At 43.0% G+C, this 17,513-nt stretch overlaps 1 protein-coding gene across 1 annotated transcript in view; it reads left to right on the top strand.

The window, feature by feature from the left end:
- LOC311135393 (arginyl-tRNA--protein transferase 1-like) overlaps positions 1 to 17,513 on the top strand; it is a 163,789-nt gene that overhangs the window by 4,632 nt on the left and 141,644 nt on the right. The window contains exons 2-3 of the mRNA XM_084169328.1: positions 16,839 to 16,902; positions 17,134 to 17,196. Of these exons, the coding sequence (XP_084025454.1) occupies positions 16,839 to 16,902; positions 17,134 to 17,196 (127 nt within the window). The remainder of the gene's footprint in view (positions 1 to 16,838; positions 16,903 to 17,133; positions 17,197 to 17,513) is intronic.

Consider the following 17,513-nt stretch of genomic DNA (forward strand, 5'->3'; position numbering starts at 1 on the left):
GATTCATAAAGCCGGGCACATTTAACAGTTAGGCTATTGATTTATAGACCTAATTATGTTTCCTCTCTCCTCACTTTTCTTAGACAATTGAAGGCAAGCTGTTTTCTCATCTCGTAACTCTGCTGCTGCCTCCGCCGCATTGTTCTCAACACCAATATGCTGGTTAACTTTGCTATTATGCACATAGCAACATTGTCTAGGAAAAGGTGCCAATTCAACAGCGCACTGTGTTTCAGAACCTCGGACAGCGACCACTATCCGATGCAGGAGCGCATTTTGTTATAAAATATAATTTGTGTTGCCAATTGTTCTTACATAATATAACCATATACAATTTCAGTAGCACAGTCTTACACTGGACTGTGCCATCCCAGCGGCCTCCACAATGGATCAGTCCACTTAGACATGCACGAATCAGACAGGTGTCTTGTACACCATTAATTTATCTATTTATTTATTTTTTCTACTGCTCGACTAAAGAAATCTTGGGCGACCAACAACCTACCGACCAAACAATCGACCAGTCGACTAAATGGGGTCAGCCCTACAAGAGATAAAGGTGTTCATAGTTGACCCATTTTGCATACCCCACCATACCATGAGACGTCCATGCCTTCATCACTGGAAAATATAAATGGTTGAGATTTATATAATTTAGCACTAGAATCTCTGGGCCTCGACGGACTCCCCTTCAAGCTGATGAGCAGTCATTCTGAATGCAAACATTCTAAAATGATTCAAAAAGAATCATTTGGTTGTGTTTATGAAGGCCTTGGGTAACATTAGAATCCTATTTTTTATTTGTTTTATAACACAATAGCTATTTCATTAGTTTGTTACTGTAGGCTATATGTACACTGAACAAAAATATAAACGCAACACGTAAAGTGTTGGTCCCATGTTTCATAAGCTGAAATAAAAGATCCCAGAAATGTTCCATACGCTCAAAAAGCTTAAAATGTTGTGCACAAAATTGTTTACATGCAACATTGTTTACATGCATTAACATGCTGAAACATGAGGTGATGGCAGCGAATAAATGGCGCCACAATAGGCCTCAGGATCTCGTCACGGTATCTCTGCATTCAAATTGCCATCGATAAAATGCAATTGTGTTTGTAGCTTATGCCTGGCCATACCATAACCCCACCATGGGGCACTCTGTTCACAACATTGATGTCAGCAAACCACTCACCCAAACGACTATACACGTGGTCTGCGGTTGTGAGGCCTTTTGGACATTAAATTCTCTGGCAACAGCTCTGGTGGACATTCCTGCAGTCAGCAAGCCAATTGCACGCTCCCTCAAAACTTCAGTGTTGTTTGGGTGAGCGGTTTGCTGACGTCTACGTTGTGAACAGAGTGCCCCATGGTGGGGTTATGGTATGGCCAGGCATAAGCTACAAAGAATTGCATTTTATCGATGGCAATTTGAATGCACAGAGATACCGTGACGAGATCCTGAGGCCTATTGCCGCGCCATTCATCCGCCGCCATCACCATGTTTCAGCATGATAATGCACAGCCCCATGTCGCAAGGATTTGTACACAATTCCTGGAAGATGAAAATGTTCCAGTTCTTCAATGACCTGCATACTTACCAGACATGTTACCCATTGAGCACGTTTGGGATGCTCTGGATCGACGTGTACGACAGCGTGTTCAAGTTCCTGCCAATATCCAGCAACTACTTCACACAGCCATTGAAGAGGAGTGGGACAACATTCCACAGGCCACAATCAACGGCCTGATCAACTCTATGCGAAGGAGATGTGTTGCGCTGCTTGAGGCAAATGGTGGTCACACCAGATACTGACTGGTTTTCTGATCCACGCCCCTACCCTTAAAAAAAAAAAAGATATCTGTGACCAACCGTTGCATATCTGTATTCCCAGTCATTTGAAATCCATAGATTAGGGCCTAATGAATTAATTTCAATTGACTGATTTCCTTATGAAGTAACTCAGTAAAATCTTTGAAATTGTTGCGTTTTAAGTATATTTTTGTTCAGTATAGTATGGATCAATACAGTAGAATGGCCAGCCCTGTTCTTCATTCACAATTGGTGATTACATAATGACGCATCATTTACTTCCCCTCTCTAAACTCACCTTTTCTCCCCATCATACTTTACTTAATTTATTTCATCTGTTATACAGTGCATTCGGAAAGTATTCAGACCCCTTCCCTTCTTCCACATTTGTTACGTTACAGCCTTATTCTAAAATTGACTAAAATAAAAAGTCCTCAATCTAAACACAATACCGCATAATGAGAAAGCAAAAACAGGTTTTTAGAAATGTTTGCCAATTTATTAAATATAAACATACCTTATTTACATAAGTATTCATACCCTTTGCTATGAGACTCGAAATTGAGCTCAGTTGCATCCTCTTGCCATCGATCATCCTTGAGATGTTTCTACAACTTGATTGGAGTCCACCTATGGTAAATTCAATTGATTGGACATGATTTGGAAAGGCACACACCTGTCTATATAAGGTCCCACAGTGCATGTCAGAGCAAAAACCAAGCCATGAAGTCAAAGGAATTGTCCGTAGAGCTCCGAGACGACAGGATTGTATCGAAACACAGATCTGGGGAAGAGTACCAGAAGATTTCTGCAGCATTGAAGGTCCCCAAGAACACAGAATCCATCATTCTTAAATGGAAGAAGTTTGGAACCACCAAGAAACTTCCTAGAGCTCCAAACTGAGTAATCAGGGGAGAAGGGCCTTGGTCAGGGAGGTGACCAAGAACCCGATGGTCACTCTGACAGTGCTCCAGAGTTTCTCTTTGGAGATTGGAGAACCTTCCAGAAGTACAACCATCTTTGCAGCACTCCACCAATCAGGCCTTTATGGTAGAGTGGCCAGAAGGAAGCCACTCTTCAGTAAAAGGCACATGACAGCCCGCTTGGAGTTTGCCAAAAGGCACCTAAAAATCATGAGAAACAAGATTCTCTGGTCTGATTAAGCCAAGATTGAACTCTTTGGCCTGAATGCCAAGCGTCACATCTGGAGGAAACCTGGCACCATCCCTACGGTGAAGCATGGTGGTGGCAGCATCATGCTGTGGGGATGTTTTTCAGCGGCAGGGACTGGGAGACTGGTCCGGATCGAGGGAAAGATTAACGGAGCAAAGTACAGAGAGATCATTGATGAAAACCTGCTCAGGACCTCCTCCTACGACCCTAAGCACACAGCCATGACAATGCAGGAGTGGCTTCGGGACAAGTCTCTGAATGTCCTTGAGTGGCCCAGCCAGAGCCTGGACATCTCTGGAGAGACCTGAAAATAGCTGTATAGCGACGCTCCCCATCCAACCTGACAGAGCTTGAGAGGATCTGCAAAGAAGGTGTGCCAAGCATGTAGGGTCATACCCAAGAAGACTCGAGGCTGTAAACGCTGCCAAAGGTGCTTCAACAAGCTACTGAGTAAAGGGTCTGAATACTTATGTAAATGTTATATTTCCATATTTTGTAATATAAATTAAGACATTTCTGTTTTTGCTTTGTCGTTATGGGGTGATTGATTAAAAAAATTAAGTAATCCATTTTAGAATAAGGCTGTAACGTAACAAAATGTGGAGAAAGTCAAGGGGTCTGAATAGTTTCCGAATGCGTTTAATTAGTTTAGGTATAGTTAGGTTTCGAGGCAATTATCGGGGTGATTATCAGCCGGGCACTGCATTTTCAACTGTCAGAAGGGGCGAGCAGGCTCTACTTTTGGGAGGAGGGGCAACGGGGGAAAACATAAAAAATAAAAATAATAATAATCCTCCTAAAATTGGTTATAGCTCCAGTTCTGTTTGATATTAAGATTCTAACACTGTCAATGACGGAGGGGGACTTTAATGGCAGAGTAATAAAACATTAATAAATCAGTCAAAATGACTGCTTTAGCATTCTAGTGTTAAAAGCTTACTAAGAAGGTTGTCAAACTTTTTAATACTTATTATCATGTAACCTTTAATGTCAATGTGTAAACTCCAGATTTTTTTACATGTTGTATCTTAGACCCTATTTTACATCTTCTAAGGTTTTTGTGTTGTGCCCGTCATTGGTTGAGACTCAACATGGTCTTGAATACAAGGTGGGTGTCATGTTTTGGCTAATAATTGTACAAAAATGGGAATACAATTGACATTTCTATGCTGAACAAAAATATAAACGCAACATGCAACAATTTCAAGTATTTTATTGAGTTACAGTTCATATAAGGAAATCAGTCAATTTTAAATAAATTCATTAGGTCCTAATCTGTGGATTTCAAATGACTCGGCAGGGGTGCAGCCATGGGTGGGCCTTGGAGGGCATAGGCCCACACACTTGGCAGCCAGGCCCACCCACTGGGGAACCAGGCCTAGCCAATCAGATTATTATTATTTTTTTGTAGAAGCCGGATGTAGAGGTCCTCGACTGGCGTGGTTACATGTGGTCTGCGGTTGTGAGGCCGGTTGGACGTACTGCGAAGTTCTCTAAAATTAAGTTGCAGGCAGCTTATGGTACAGAAATCAACAAAATTATTTGGCAATTGCCCTGGTGGACATTCCTGCAGTCAGCATGCGAATAGCACGCTCCCTCAAAACTTGAGACATCTGTGGCGTTGTGTGACAGAACTGCACATTTTAGAGTGGCCTTTTATTGTCCCCAGCACAAGGGGCACCTCTGTAATGATCATGCTGTTTTAATCAGCTTCTTGATATGCCACACCTGTCAGGTGGATGGATTATCTTGGTAAAGGAGAAATGCTCACTAACAGGGATGTAAAGACATTTGTGCACAATTTGAGAAGCTTTTTGTGTGTATGAAACATTTTTGTTTTATTTTATTTCAGCTGATGAAACATGGGACCAACACATGTTGCGTTTTTATATTTTTGTTCATTGTATTTTGAAATGATACCACAAAGATGTTTGGAGGTCCACACATCAGAATGTTGACTTGAATGGGATTATCTGTTTTAAATTCTGTCAATCCTCCATAGGAAACCTATTGAAATATAGATAATGGAATAGACATTACAATTTTTAAGTTGATATTCGACGGTGGGTGGACCGGCGGACATTTCTTCTGTAGTAATTAGAAAAAAAGTCATTTCTAGCCAGCGTGAGCGACACCACCAGTAGACAGTGTCCTTCACTCCCGCCTGCCCTCAGTCGTTAACAGAACTGCAGAAAAACAATGCCTGACAGATCGGGGCGAAGGACACTACCGCTACCCCCGCCTCACGCTAACACAGCATGCCGGAAGCCGGTGCATCACTGTGTGCTAGAGCTTGCTAGTTAGCTAGCTAGCACACTGTGTCGCCCCTGCCTCTTGCCTGCTTTGTACTGGAGAAAACCATGCCCGACAGGCAGGGGCGAAGGACATGGTCTACCCATCGTCCTTGCCCGGCGACACCGTGTACTAGCTAGCTTGATACTTTTATCTCCTGAATGTTTTTGCATTCAGGTCCAGAGAGTCACTTTCTGACCACTTTCCATTGGCAAACATGTATGTAAAGTTTTTGCTTTAACAAAGTGATTGATTTCAAATGGATTTTACCCCTTCAATCACTGGCAGACTTTCCAGATTGCCAGACGGCGCTATAAAAGGCTGTGTAAGAAGATGCAAAGATTGTGTGTTTAACTCAGCGGGGGAAGGGCATGGATGGTAGGCTATAATTAAGCCTAAGGATATCCTGCTCCTACTGACTGCTAGCCATGCTGTCAATGATTAATGCACACACAGAGACCAGGGAGTGTTGTCTAATCTGAGTGGTAATCTGTAGTGCAGGTACGTACCATCACGCTAGGCCAGGGTGTGGCGAGGAAGAAAGCCTGGGGTATTCCCACAGAGGTCAGAATTGTGGAGGAGAGAGCACAGGCCTCATGGACCAGTGGCACAGGCCAGCCACTAAAGCAACCATAACACTAGTTATGTCACTTAAAGGGCATGAGTGCACAGTTGTAGCCTACCTGCTCCTTTCTGATGCTCCAAATGGTAGCTAGGCCTAGACTACTATGGCTGTGTTTGCTGATCAGCTCTGTAAAATATCTGATGTTAAAATATTTAACTTGATTGGTCAAAAGAGCAATTGGTGGAAAAAATATCATAATTGGGCTGCCTGTGTAAACGCAGCCAGAATGCACCAGTGGACTAAGCAGGCCAGGTTTGCTGTTGCTGCTCATTGAATGATTTTGACCAGCCCTGTTCTTCTTGAACACTAGTCTATTTCAGTGGTTCACAAAGGACATGTTCAAATACATGATTGAAAGTGCTGAGCGACTAGTGCTTTTTGAGGTCTGTTCAGTTTCGGTTTGATTATCCCAAAAAAATACATGTTTCAATGTTTTATTTTATTTACAAATGCATTATGAAATAATGATTTTTAGAGCTTTTTAATGGCAATTCCAAAGCCAAAAATAGTGAACATTCAATTTCCAAAACATTTAAAATATTCCGTTGTCGCTGTCAGGTCCACATTGGGTAGACATCAATAGGAAATTACTATGAAATATTTCAGTTGTGTATATTACTTAGTTTCTATTTGATTACTTTTTATTATTTTTCATTCCTTAAAGTCATCATCTCATCTCAGGCAGTAGCAGTCAGCCAGTCAGACCATCTAACGCTATCTATGTGCACCATACTGTACTGTCATTAGTCATCCTACACTGAACAGAAATATAAATGCAACATGTGAAGTGTTGGTCCCAGCAATGTTCCATACACACACAAAGCTTATTTCAAATTTTGTGAACAAATTAGTTTACGTCCCTGTTAGTGAGCATTTCTCCTTTGCCAAGATAATCCATCCACCTGACAGGTGTGGAATATCAAGAAGATGATTAAACGGCATGATCATTACACAGGTGCACCTTGTGCTGGGGAAAAAATGGGCCACTCTAAAATGTGCAGTTTTGTCACACAACACAATGCCACAGATGTCTCAAGTTTTGAGGGGGTGTGCAATTGGAATGCTGACTGCAGGAATGTCCACCAGAGCTGTTGCTAGAGAATTGAATGTTAATTTCTCTACCATAAGCCGCCTCCAACGTTGTTTTGCCAGCCCAGGACCTTCACCTGCGGGATCGTCTGAGACCAGCCACCCGGACTGCTGATGAAAAGCCCTTTTGTGGGGAAAAACTCATTCCCATAGCCGCGCCCCTGCCCAGTCATGTGAAATCCATAGATTAGGGCCTAATTTATTTACTTCAATGGACTGATTTCCTTATATGAACTGTAACTCAGTAAAATTGTTGAAATTGTTGCATTTTGTGTTATATTTGTGTTCAGTATAGATGAGGCGTACATTCAAACTGTCTCTGTCCCTCTTGTCGTGGTGTTGTGTACATTCTTCTCTCATGCGGTCTCTGTGTGTATGTATCTAGTCTAATGTAGCAGGCGTAAAAGTGTATCCGTCCAGAGAACTGTCTGTCTGAGCCGGGACAAAATGGGTGCAATGGATTATGGTCATTGTAGTTAATTACCAAGAGCTGAACTAGGTTGAATATTTGCTTAATGAAACTACAACTCCCCTTCAGCATCCCACATACTTCCTGACTTGATTTCTCTCTAGAGAAACGGCGCGTTGGGCTTACAAAAAAACGATCTAAAGGGAATTCAAGTAATTGAACTGACCTTGGTCAAATAACCGAACCCCCCCCCCCCCCCCCCCCCCGAAAATAGCTAGCATTAATGCATCTGATTGCGGCACACACTCACTACTTCCTCTGTCGCACAGCTCTCTAATAGAACACTTTTTGTCACTGTCACACCTGAATAGTGTTGTGGATCATGTGTGCCTGATGTGCAGGTGATATGCTTTCCATGACGACAGTAGCATTATGACTACTCCGGTTAATCTAGCCAAGTGTTTACCAACTCCAGTTATTGAGTACCTCCAACAGCACACACTTTTGTTGTTGCCCTGGACACACTCACCTGATTCAACTCATTGAGGTCTTGATGAATGGTTAACAAGTTGCATCAGGTGTGCTTCTCTGTGGCAACAACAAAAATGTGTACTGTTGGGGGTGGAGTTGGAAACACTGATCTAGCCTAGTCCTTTAGCTATCAGTTGCAGTCCCCCCCCACCCAATAATTTATTTCAGCAGCAGTGGCAAGGGGGAGGATAATTTTTTAAAATTAATTATGTATTTTTTGACAGAACCACTGAGGTCACTCACTTCTGGTGACTTAAAAAAAAAAAAAAAGCATTCTACTCAAATTAATAAATGTAATAATGTTGACCACATCTGAATTATCATTTGCCTTTTTAAAAGTATTATTATTATTATTATTATTATTATTATTATTATTATATTATATTATAACCTGTAGGCCAACTGATGCAGCATATCGGCTTTAAATAAAAGCTCAGAGGAATGGGCAGAGCGAGAGGACTCTGCCCCAAAATCTGTCAGTGCAAAAATAAAGCGTTAACCAGTGCAAGTGAGAGTATAGAATTTGGTTAACATTAAATGTAATTCCTTATTTGAGTGATTCCATGTGAAACCAGGACAACAACAAAAAACATGATGAAAACAAAAATGTAATGCATAGAATTCTCCTTAGGAGGAAGCATTGTTTTTATGTAGTACCAGTCAAAAGTTTGGACACCTACTCATTCAAGGGTTTTTCTTTTATTTTTACAATTTTCTACATGGTAGAATAATAGTGAAGACCTAAAAACTATGAAATGACACATATGGAATCATGTCATAACCATAAAAGTGTTAAACAAATCCAAATATTTGATGTTCTTCAAAGTAGCCACCCTTTGCCTTGATGACAGCTTTGCACACTTGGCATTCTCTCAGCCAGCTTCATGAGGTAGTCACCTGAAATGCATTTAAATTAACAGGTGTGCCTTGTTAAAAGTTAATTTGTGAAATGTATATCCTTAATGCGTTTGAGCCAATCAGTTGTGTTGTGACAAGGTAGGGGTGGTATACAGAAGATAGCCCTTTTTGGTAAAAGACAGTCCATATTATGGCAAGAACAGCTCCAATAAGCAAAGAGAAACGACAGTCCATCATTCCTATAAGACCTGAAGGTCAGTCAATCTGTAACATTTCAAGAACTTTGAGTTTCTTCAAGTGTGGTGGCTCTCATGAGGACCACCACAGGAATGGAAGACCCAGAATTACCTCTGCTGCAGAGGATACGTTCATTAGAGTTACCAGCCTCAGATTGCAGCCCAAATAAATGCTTCAGAGTTCAAGGAACAGACACATCTTATTTTTACCTTTTATATAACCAGGCAAGTCAGTTAAGAACAAATTCTTATTTACAATGACTGCCTACACCGGCCAAACCCGGACGACGCTGGGCCAATTGTGTGCCGCCCTATGGGACTCCCAATCACAGCCGGTTGTGATACAGCCTGGAATCGAACCAGGTGGTCTGGAGTGACGCCTCAAGCACTGAGATGCAGTGCCTTAGACCGCTGCGCCACTCGGGAGCCCAACATTTTAACATCAACTGTTCAGAGGAGACTACGTCAAATTGCGAAAGCGAGAGAGCAGGGCCTCCCACACATTTCACTGAAACACTCAAATATAACTCTCCCAACTTCTACTTTAGATTAATAGACTTTAGTTAGTGTCTGGTCTGTTAGTGATGTTACCAAACAGACTAGTTCAGTCTCTTACCTCTAGTTAGCGTCTGGTCTATTAAAACCTCAGAGTAATCTGAAATGGGGGCATTAAGTCATAGTCACATTTACAACATAAAATACATAGGCATTTCATCATTAAGACCTTCAGGAAATAATGTCTGGAGGGTGAAAATCCAAAAACATTATATTTTGCTCATAGTATTATTTATATCACCGCCCTTGTCTATCTTAACTTTCTCTATCCCACAAAATCTAAAGGTAGAAATGTCATGTTTTAGGTCATTAAAATGTACTGCGACTGGATAATCCCTGTCGTTCTCCTGATTTTAGCTTTTATGTTCACTAATTCTCTGTTTGAGAGAACGAGAGGTTTTACCTACAGTCGTGGTCAAAAGTTTTGAGAATGACACAAATACTAATTTTCACAAAGTCTGCTGCCTCAGTTTTGATGATGGCAGTTTGCATATACTCCAGAATGTCATAAAGAGTGAACAGATGAATTGCAATTAATTGCAAAGTCCCTCTTTGCCATGAAAATGAACTTAATCCCCAAAAAACATTTCAACTGCGTTTCAGCCCTGCCACAAAAGGACCAGCTGCCATCATGTCAGTGATTCTCTCGTTAACACCGGTGAGAGTGTTGACGAGGACAAGGCTGGAGATCACTCTGTCATGCTGATTGAGTTAGAATAACAGTCTGGAAGCTTTAAAAGGAGGGTGGTGCTTGAAATCATTGTTCTTCCTCTGTTAACCATGGTTACCTGCAAGGAAACACGTGCCATCATCATTGCTTTGCTTTGCACAAAAAGGGCTTCACAGGCAAGGATATTGCTGCTAGTAAGATTGCACCTAAATCAACCATCAAGAACTTCAAGGAGAGAGGTTCAATTGTTGTGAAGAAGGCGTGAGGGTGCCCAAGAAAGTCCAGCAAGCGCCAGGACCGTCTCCTAAAGTTGATTCAGCTGCGGGATCAGGGCACCACCAGTGCAGAGCTTGCTCAGGAATGGCAGCAGGCAGGTTTGAGTGCATCTGCACGCACAGCGAGGCGAAGACTTTTGGAGGATGGCCTGGTGTCAAGAAGGACCGCAAAGAAGCCACTTCTCTCCAGGAACAACATCAGGGACAGACTGATATTCTGCAAAAGGTACAGGGATAGGACTGCTGAGGACTGGTGTAAAGTCATTTTCTCTGATGAATCCTCTTTCCGATTGTTTGGAGCATCCGGAAAACACCTTGCCCGGAGAAGACAAGGTGAGCGCTACCATCAGTCCTGTGTCATGCCAACAGTAAAGCATCCTGAGACCATTCATTTACATTTACATTTACGTCATTTAGCAGACGCTCTTATCCAGAGCGACTTACAAATAGGTGCATTCACCTTATAGCCAGTGGGATAACCACTTTACAATGTTTTTTTTTTTTTTTTGGGGGGGGGGGGGGGGGGGGTGAAGGATTACTTTATCCTATCCCAGGTATTCCTTAAAGAGGTGGGGTTTCAAATGTCTCCGGAAGGTGGTGAGTGACTCAGCTGTCCTGGCGTCGTGAGGGAGCTTGTTCCACCATTGGGGTGCCAGAGCAGCGAACAGTTTTGACTGGGCTGCTTCTCAGCCAAGGGAGTGGGCTCACTCACAATTTTGCCTAAGAACACAGCCATGAATAAAGAATGGTACCAACACATCCTCCGAAAGCAACTTCTCCCAACCATCCAAGAACAGTTTGGATACCACCAATACCTTTTCCAGCATGATGGAGCACCTTGCTATAAGGCTCGGGGAACAAAACATTGACATTTTGGGTCCATGGCCAGGAAACTCCCCAGACCTTAGTCCCATTGAGAACTTGTGGTCGATCCTCAAGAGGCGGGTGGACAAACAAAAACCCACAAATTCTGACAAACTCCAAGTATTGATTATGCAAGAATGGGCTGCCATCAGTCAGGATGTGGCCCAGAAGTTAATTGAAAGCATGCCAGGGCGGATTGCAGAGGTCTTGAAAAAGAAGGGTCAACACTGCAAATATTGTCTCTTTGCATAAACTTAATGTAATTGTCAATAAAAGTCTGACACTTATGGAATGCTTGTAATTATACTTCAGTATACCATAGTAACATCTGACAAAAATATCTCATAACACTGAAGCAGCGAACTTTGTGAAGACCAATACTTGTGTCATTCTCAAAACTTTTGACCACGACTGTACATAACACAGCCCACATGGACATTTAATCATGTAGATAACAGGGGTGGTGTTATACTTATTTCCCTCATTAAAATGCAAATCAATTTATAACATTTTTGACATGCGTTTTTCTGGATTTCTTTGTTGTTATTCTGTCTCTCACTGTTCAAATAAATCTACCATTAAAATTATAGACTGATCATTTCTTTGTCAGTGGGCAAACGTACAAAATCAGTAGGGCATCAAATACTTTTTTCCCTCACTGTATGTGACTCTTAAAATGGGAGGAAAACCTGATGACTGACTACAAAGTTAAGCTACTGTATTATCTCATTGAGGAAAAAGGCAGAGAGATTTGTGAGACCCTCTGTTTGGGCAGTACAAAAGACAACCTCTTTGTTGAGGATGCATTTTGTGATTCCTAGATGTGCAGTCAGGGACAAGATGAGAGTTAAGACACATCTCACTGAATTGAGCACTCTAGTGGCCACCTGCAACTTTGGAGTAATCAGACTCCCTTATCAGGGACAGGATTGTGTGTGTGGCACGTGTGACCCACACTTAAGAGAGCGCTTACTCAGAGAAATGCATACAGATTGGAAGAGCTGCAGAACCGTCCAGACAGCGCGCTAAAGCCATAAATGTGTAGGGCCCTGTAGCAGTGCATGCAGTATCACAGAGAGACTGAGAGGGAGAGGAGACCTTTACAGAGGAACAGAGCATTATACAATGCAGATACTGTGGACGGACACGAGAAAAAATGAATGCCCTGCAAATGGACAACAAAGTAAATCCTGTGGAATAAACAATCACTTCTCTATGGTTTGCAAAAGTGCAGGGACCAGCAAGGAACAGAGTCCTGGCAATGGAAAATGCATCAGCTGACTTAGAGCGGTGAGGATGTTCTCTGCATCACACTAGGGCCAAAGTTAGAGAGCATCAATGTGGTACAGGAGAAAACCACAGAACCCAATGCAGCTCTTTTTTGCAACTATGCTCGTCAACAAAAAGTCAGTCAGATTTCAGCTAGATTGTGGTGCTAGTTGTAATGTTCTCCCTGTAAACCTCAAAAAGGCAGTCACCTAGAGCCCTGCAGTCAGGTATTGGTGATGTATAACGAATACTCTGACGCCGCTGGGGAAGTGCACACAAAGTGATCCATCCACGCAAAAAGAAAACCTACAGAGTTGAGTTCATCGTAGTCAACAAGAACGTGCACAGGCCCATTCTAGGAAGTAAGGCTATCCAGTGAATGGAGTTGATACTGTGCAGCATCACAACCTCCTGGCCATTGAGAAACTTACAGGATCCTGGACTGAAGATCAAATAAAACAGGAGTACGCTGATGTATTCCAGGGAGACTGATGATGCTTACCCGGCAAACTGAAGTTGGAAGTGGATGAGCGAGTGGAGCCTGTCCAGCTGCCAAAGAGAAGAGTGCCAGTAGTACTATATAAACCACTCAAAGAGGAGCTCGATAGTCTAGAGAAAAGAAGGATGATAAAAGCTGTTGAAAAAAACACAGATTAGATTAGCAGCCTGATCGTAGTGCAGAAACTGTCTGGAGAACTATATGTGTATTGATCCAAAACCTTTCAATGAGGAGCCACTACCCACTTCCCACTATTGAAGACGTGCTGCCAGACCTGAACAGAGCACGCGTGTTCTCTGTTTGTCATGTAAAACACAGATTTTGGCATGTGGAACTGGAGGAGGAATTCAGCTATCTTACTATGTTCTCTACTCCCATGGGAAGCTAGCTACAGGTGGCTGTGCATGCCAATGGGAATCAGTCCAGCCGCAGAGATCTTTCAGAGGAAGTTGAACCAGGCAATGGACGGTCTTCCAGGAGTCAAAATCATTGCAGATGACATCCTGATTGTGGGAGAAGGAGGCAACGATGAAGTAGCGACTCTGGACCGTGACAAGAACCTGAGAATGCTCCTGGACAGATGCAGGAAGCTCAATATCAAGCTGAATCCGGAGAAGCTGCAGCTCTGGCTGAAGGAAATGCCCAACATTAGCCACCTGCTAACATCAGAGGGGTTGAAAGTGGACCCAGGAAAAGTGACAGCCATCAGACATGCCTAGGCAAAACAGATGTGCGGCGGGTGCAGCGCACCCTGTGCATGGTAAACTACCTAGCCAAGTTCTGCAGCCATGCCACGGATCTCTGCGAGACACTGCGACAGCTAACACACAAGGACTCACTGTGGGAGTGGTCAGAGCTGGAATTCAAGAAAATCAAGGACACCATTGTACAGACCCCTGTGCTGAAATACTACAACCCAGCAGAGCAGGTTGTACTACAATGTGATGCTTCAGAAAGTGGGCTAGGAGCAGCCTTGATGCAGGGAGGACAACCAATAGCATACGCCAGCAGAGCCCTGACTGAGACTGAAAAAGGGTATGCACAGATGGAGAAAGAGCTGCTTGCAGTGGTTGGCATGGAGAGGTTCCACCAATTCACATATGGACGAACTGTCGAAGTGCAGTCAGATCAAAGCCTCTCCTCAGCGCACCAAAAAGACTACAACACATGCTCATGAGACTCCAAAACTACGAGGTCAGTCTCCGATACGTTCCTGGAAAACGTGTGGTGCTGGCCGACACCCTGAGCAGGGCGTACCTCACAGAACAAGAAAACAGAGGCCTTGTGGAGGTCGAAGTGGAATCAATTAACATGATGCACTACCTGCCTGTGTCAAGCGAGAGACAAGGCCACCCAGAGAGGCACTGAGCTGGACCGGGAACTCCAGACACTGAAAAATGTGATCCTGCAGGGGTGGCCAGAAGTGAAAGAACATGTAACCTTGGAAGTAGCCATATATTTTCACAACAGAGATTAGCTGAGTGTGCAAAATGGAGTTATCTTCAGAGGTGAGCGAGTCGTTGTGCCTGCTGCCCTCAGGTCAGAGAATGCAGAGAATCCATTCCTCACACATGGGAATCGAGGGATGTCTGAGAAGAGCTCGTGAGTGTGTCTGACATGCATGAATGCACAGCTGAGAACATATATGGAACAATGTAGCACCTGCACTGCATGGGGTGTGAAGCAGCAGAAAGAGACGCTGAGGCCACACACAAAGCACCAAAGCGTCCCTGGGAAAAAATGGGGACTGACCTGTTCCAGTTCAATGACAGACTACATGGTCACAGTTGATTATCTCTCAAACTTCTGGGAAGCGGACCATTTGGAGAACACAGTCGATAGCGGTCATTGGAAAACTGAAGACACACTTTGCACGCTATGGGATACCTGACATCCTTTACTCAGACAATGGCCCCCAGTAATCTTCAGACGAGTTCCGAAGTTTCAACAAGGCTTGGGACTTTAAACACAAAATATAGTCTCCAGGATACCCACAATTAATGGGAAAGTGGAATCGGCATTGAAAACAGCCAAAAGACTAATGGCAAAAGCAAAGAGAGCAGGTGCTGACCCATATCTGGCCATGCTGGATCACAGAAATACCCCGTCACAAGGATATTGATGTTACACAGGAAATGGAAACGAATTGTTACTTACCGTCTTCATGTACTTGATGTGCTGGTTAACAACATGAATAGTCACGTTTGTTTAACTATATATCTTTGTCTGTTGTGACTACAACACAAAGCATATTAAAACGTTGATCACTTGCGTCTGCAAGTGTTTTAGCCAAAATAAGCAATGAGACGATGCGCAATCAACGTCAACCCCAGCATTGTCTCTCACGACCGGTCTTGTGTACGACTCACTCGCTATGAAACTGGGGCAGACACAGACGCATACTCTGATAGACAGTGAGAAAGTTGTAAAGACAAACGACATCTCTCTACTCCTGCACAAAATATGTGCAAGTATATCGGTCGGCAGTGATTTCATCAGCTTATTTAGCTTGTTGTAGCCTGCCTGCAGTTAGCTTCTTCACAAACACAGGGATATAATTTTAGCTAGCTAGCTAAGGATGTTGGGCACTGCACTGATCAACCGTGTAGCTTGTCACTTACGATAGTTTGACAGCTTGCTGATTAAGTTGTAGAGATGTTTCCAGCAGTCAGTCCGTACTTTCCAAATCACCAATTGTAACATTGGGTCAGCTAAAAGCACAGCACATCAGCAGACTTGATAGGGGCAGAGCAGGCTGTTCGCTGCTGTCGCTTGCCTTTCTTTGCCATTTTTCCAACTGATTGATGATGTGCGGAGCACTATATATCCGTGGCAAATAATTTGAAAGATTCAGATCTACTAATGTTGCAAAATTGTTGCGTTCGGTATTTGATTTATTTTGTAAACATTTATTGATGATGATGATCGGGACCTGTTAGTGATAGTTGCACTGCGATGAACATTTTGTGGAAGGAAAAACATTGTTTTTCGGTTATAGATTTTTTTTCTTAACGTTAAAGTCCCAATTTTGTTTAAACATTTTAATGTTTAAACGTTCACACCCCTAATGGAAACCAATACTCTGTCTCAATTGGAAAATGTTAGGGTGTGTGTGTGTGAGAAGAGGTTATTAGTTGAAGCAGGGCGGGAACTCTGCTCTGTGTTCTAGGAAGGCGGGCCCAGGCAGGCAGGCTGTATGTTGCTGTGATGTCCCAGAGGTCTGTGTGTTTCCGTCAGTGGCCTGGAGCTCTTTGGGAAATGTCACTTCCCAAGGGACAGGCTCAGGGTTTCAGTTAGTTTATTACGTTCCAGCACACACAGGGACTGGCCTGAGTTGGCTCCCAGTTGTAGGTATTGTTTCTAGTCACAAAGATAGGCCTACAGAATAGGCTACCGGTACTGAAATATTTTCAGTCCTAATGTAGGCTATTTAATCTTCCCTTTCTTCTTCTTTGGCTCTCTCTCTGTGCCAGCTGCTGCACTTCCTGTTTTTTTTGTCAGATGTGGGACCGTTTTTTTAATCCCCTTGATGGGGGTAAAAGGATGTGTAAGCTACCAATAGCTTTTCTTCAGTTTAACAAAAAGGCTGTTATTAGCATGTTATTACTTCTATAAAATGTATTTTTTTTTACTGAGCATCAGTTATAACATGCCCCCTCCTCACCCTGTGTGTTGTGCAGGCATGTGGTCCCACGCCATGACCGTACAAGACTACCAGGACCTCATAGACAGAGGATGGAGACGGTAAGTCAGACTCAGGTTTATAACCCCACACAGACACTGTTGTCCCCAGGCCAGTAGTCTCTACGCCAGCGTTTCACAAACTCTGTCCTCGGGACCACAAGGGGTGTACGTTTTGGTTTTTGTCCTGACACTACACAGCTGATTCATATTATCAAAGCTTGATGATTAGTTGATTACTTGAATCAGCTGTGTAGTGCTAGGACACTTATTCCTTGTTTGTTACCTCTACAGAAGCGGGAAGTATGTTTACAAGCCCATCATGAACAAGACCTGCTGTCCACAGTACACCATCAGGTAAAGACTAGCCTATTAATAAAGAGACCTAGCTAAAACTAGGGTCATATTCATTAGTGCACAACATAGCAAAATACAACAAAACGTTTTGCAATGTAAAACAAAAACAAGTAGTTCCCTCCTATTTCAGTCTGTTTTCTTCCATTTGATGCCTAATGAACTTGACCCAGATGACCCTTTACTCCACGTGTCAAACTCGTTCCACGGAGGGCCGAGTGTCTGGGTTTTCACTCCTCCCTTGTACTTGATTGATGAATTAAGGTCACTAATTAGTAAGGAACTCCCCTCATCTGGTTGTCTAGTTCTTAATAAAAAAA

The sequence above is a fragment of the Coregonus lavaretus genome (genome assembly GCF_964263955.1).
Source record: "Coregonus lavaretus genome assembly, chromosome: 1".
Lineage (NCBI taxonomy): Eukaryota > Metazoa > Chordata > Actinopteri > Salmoniformes > Salmonidae > Coregonus > Coregonus lavaretus.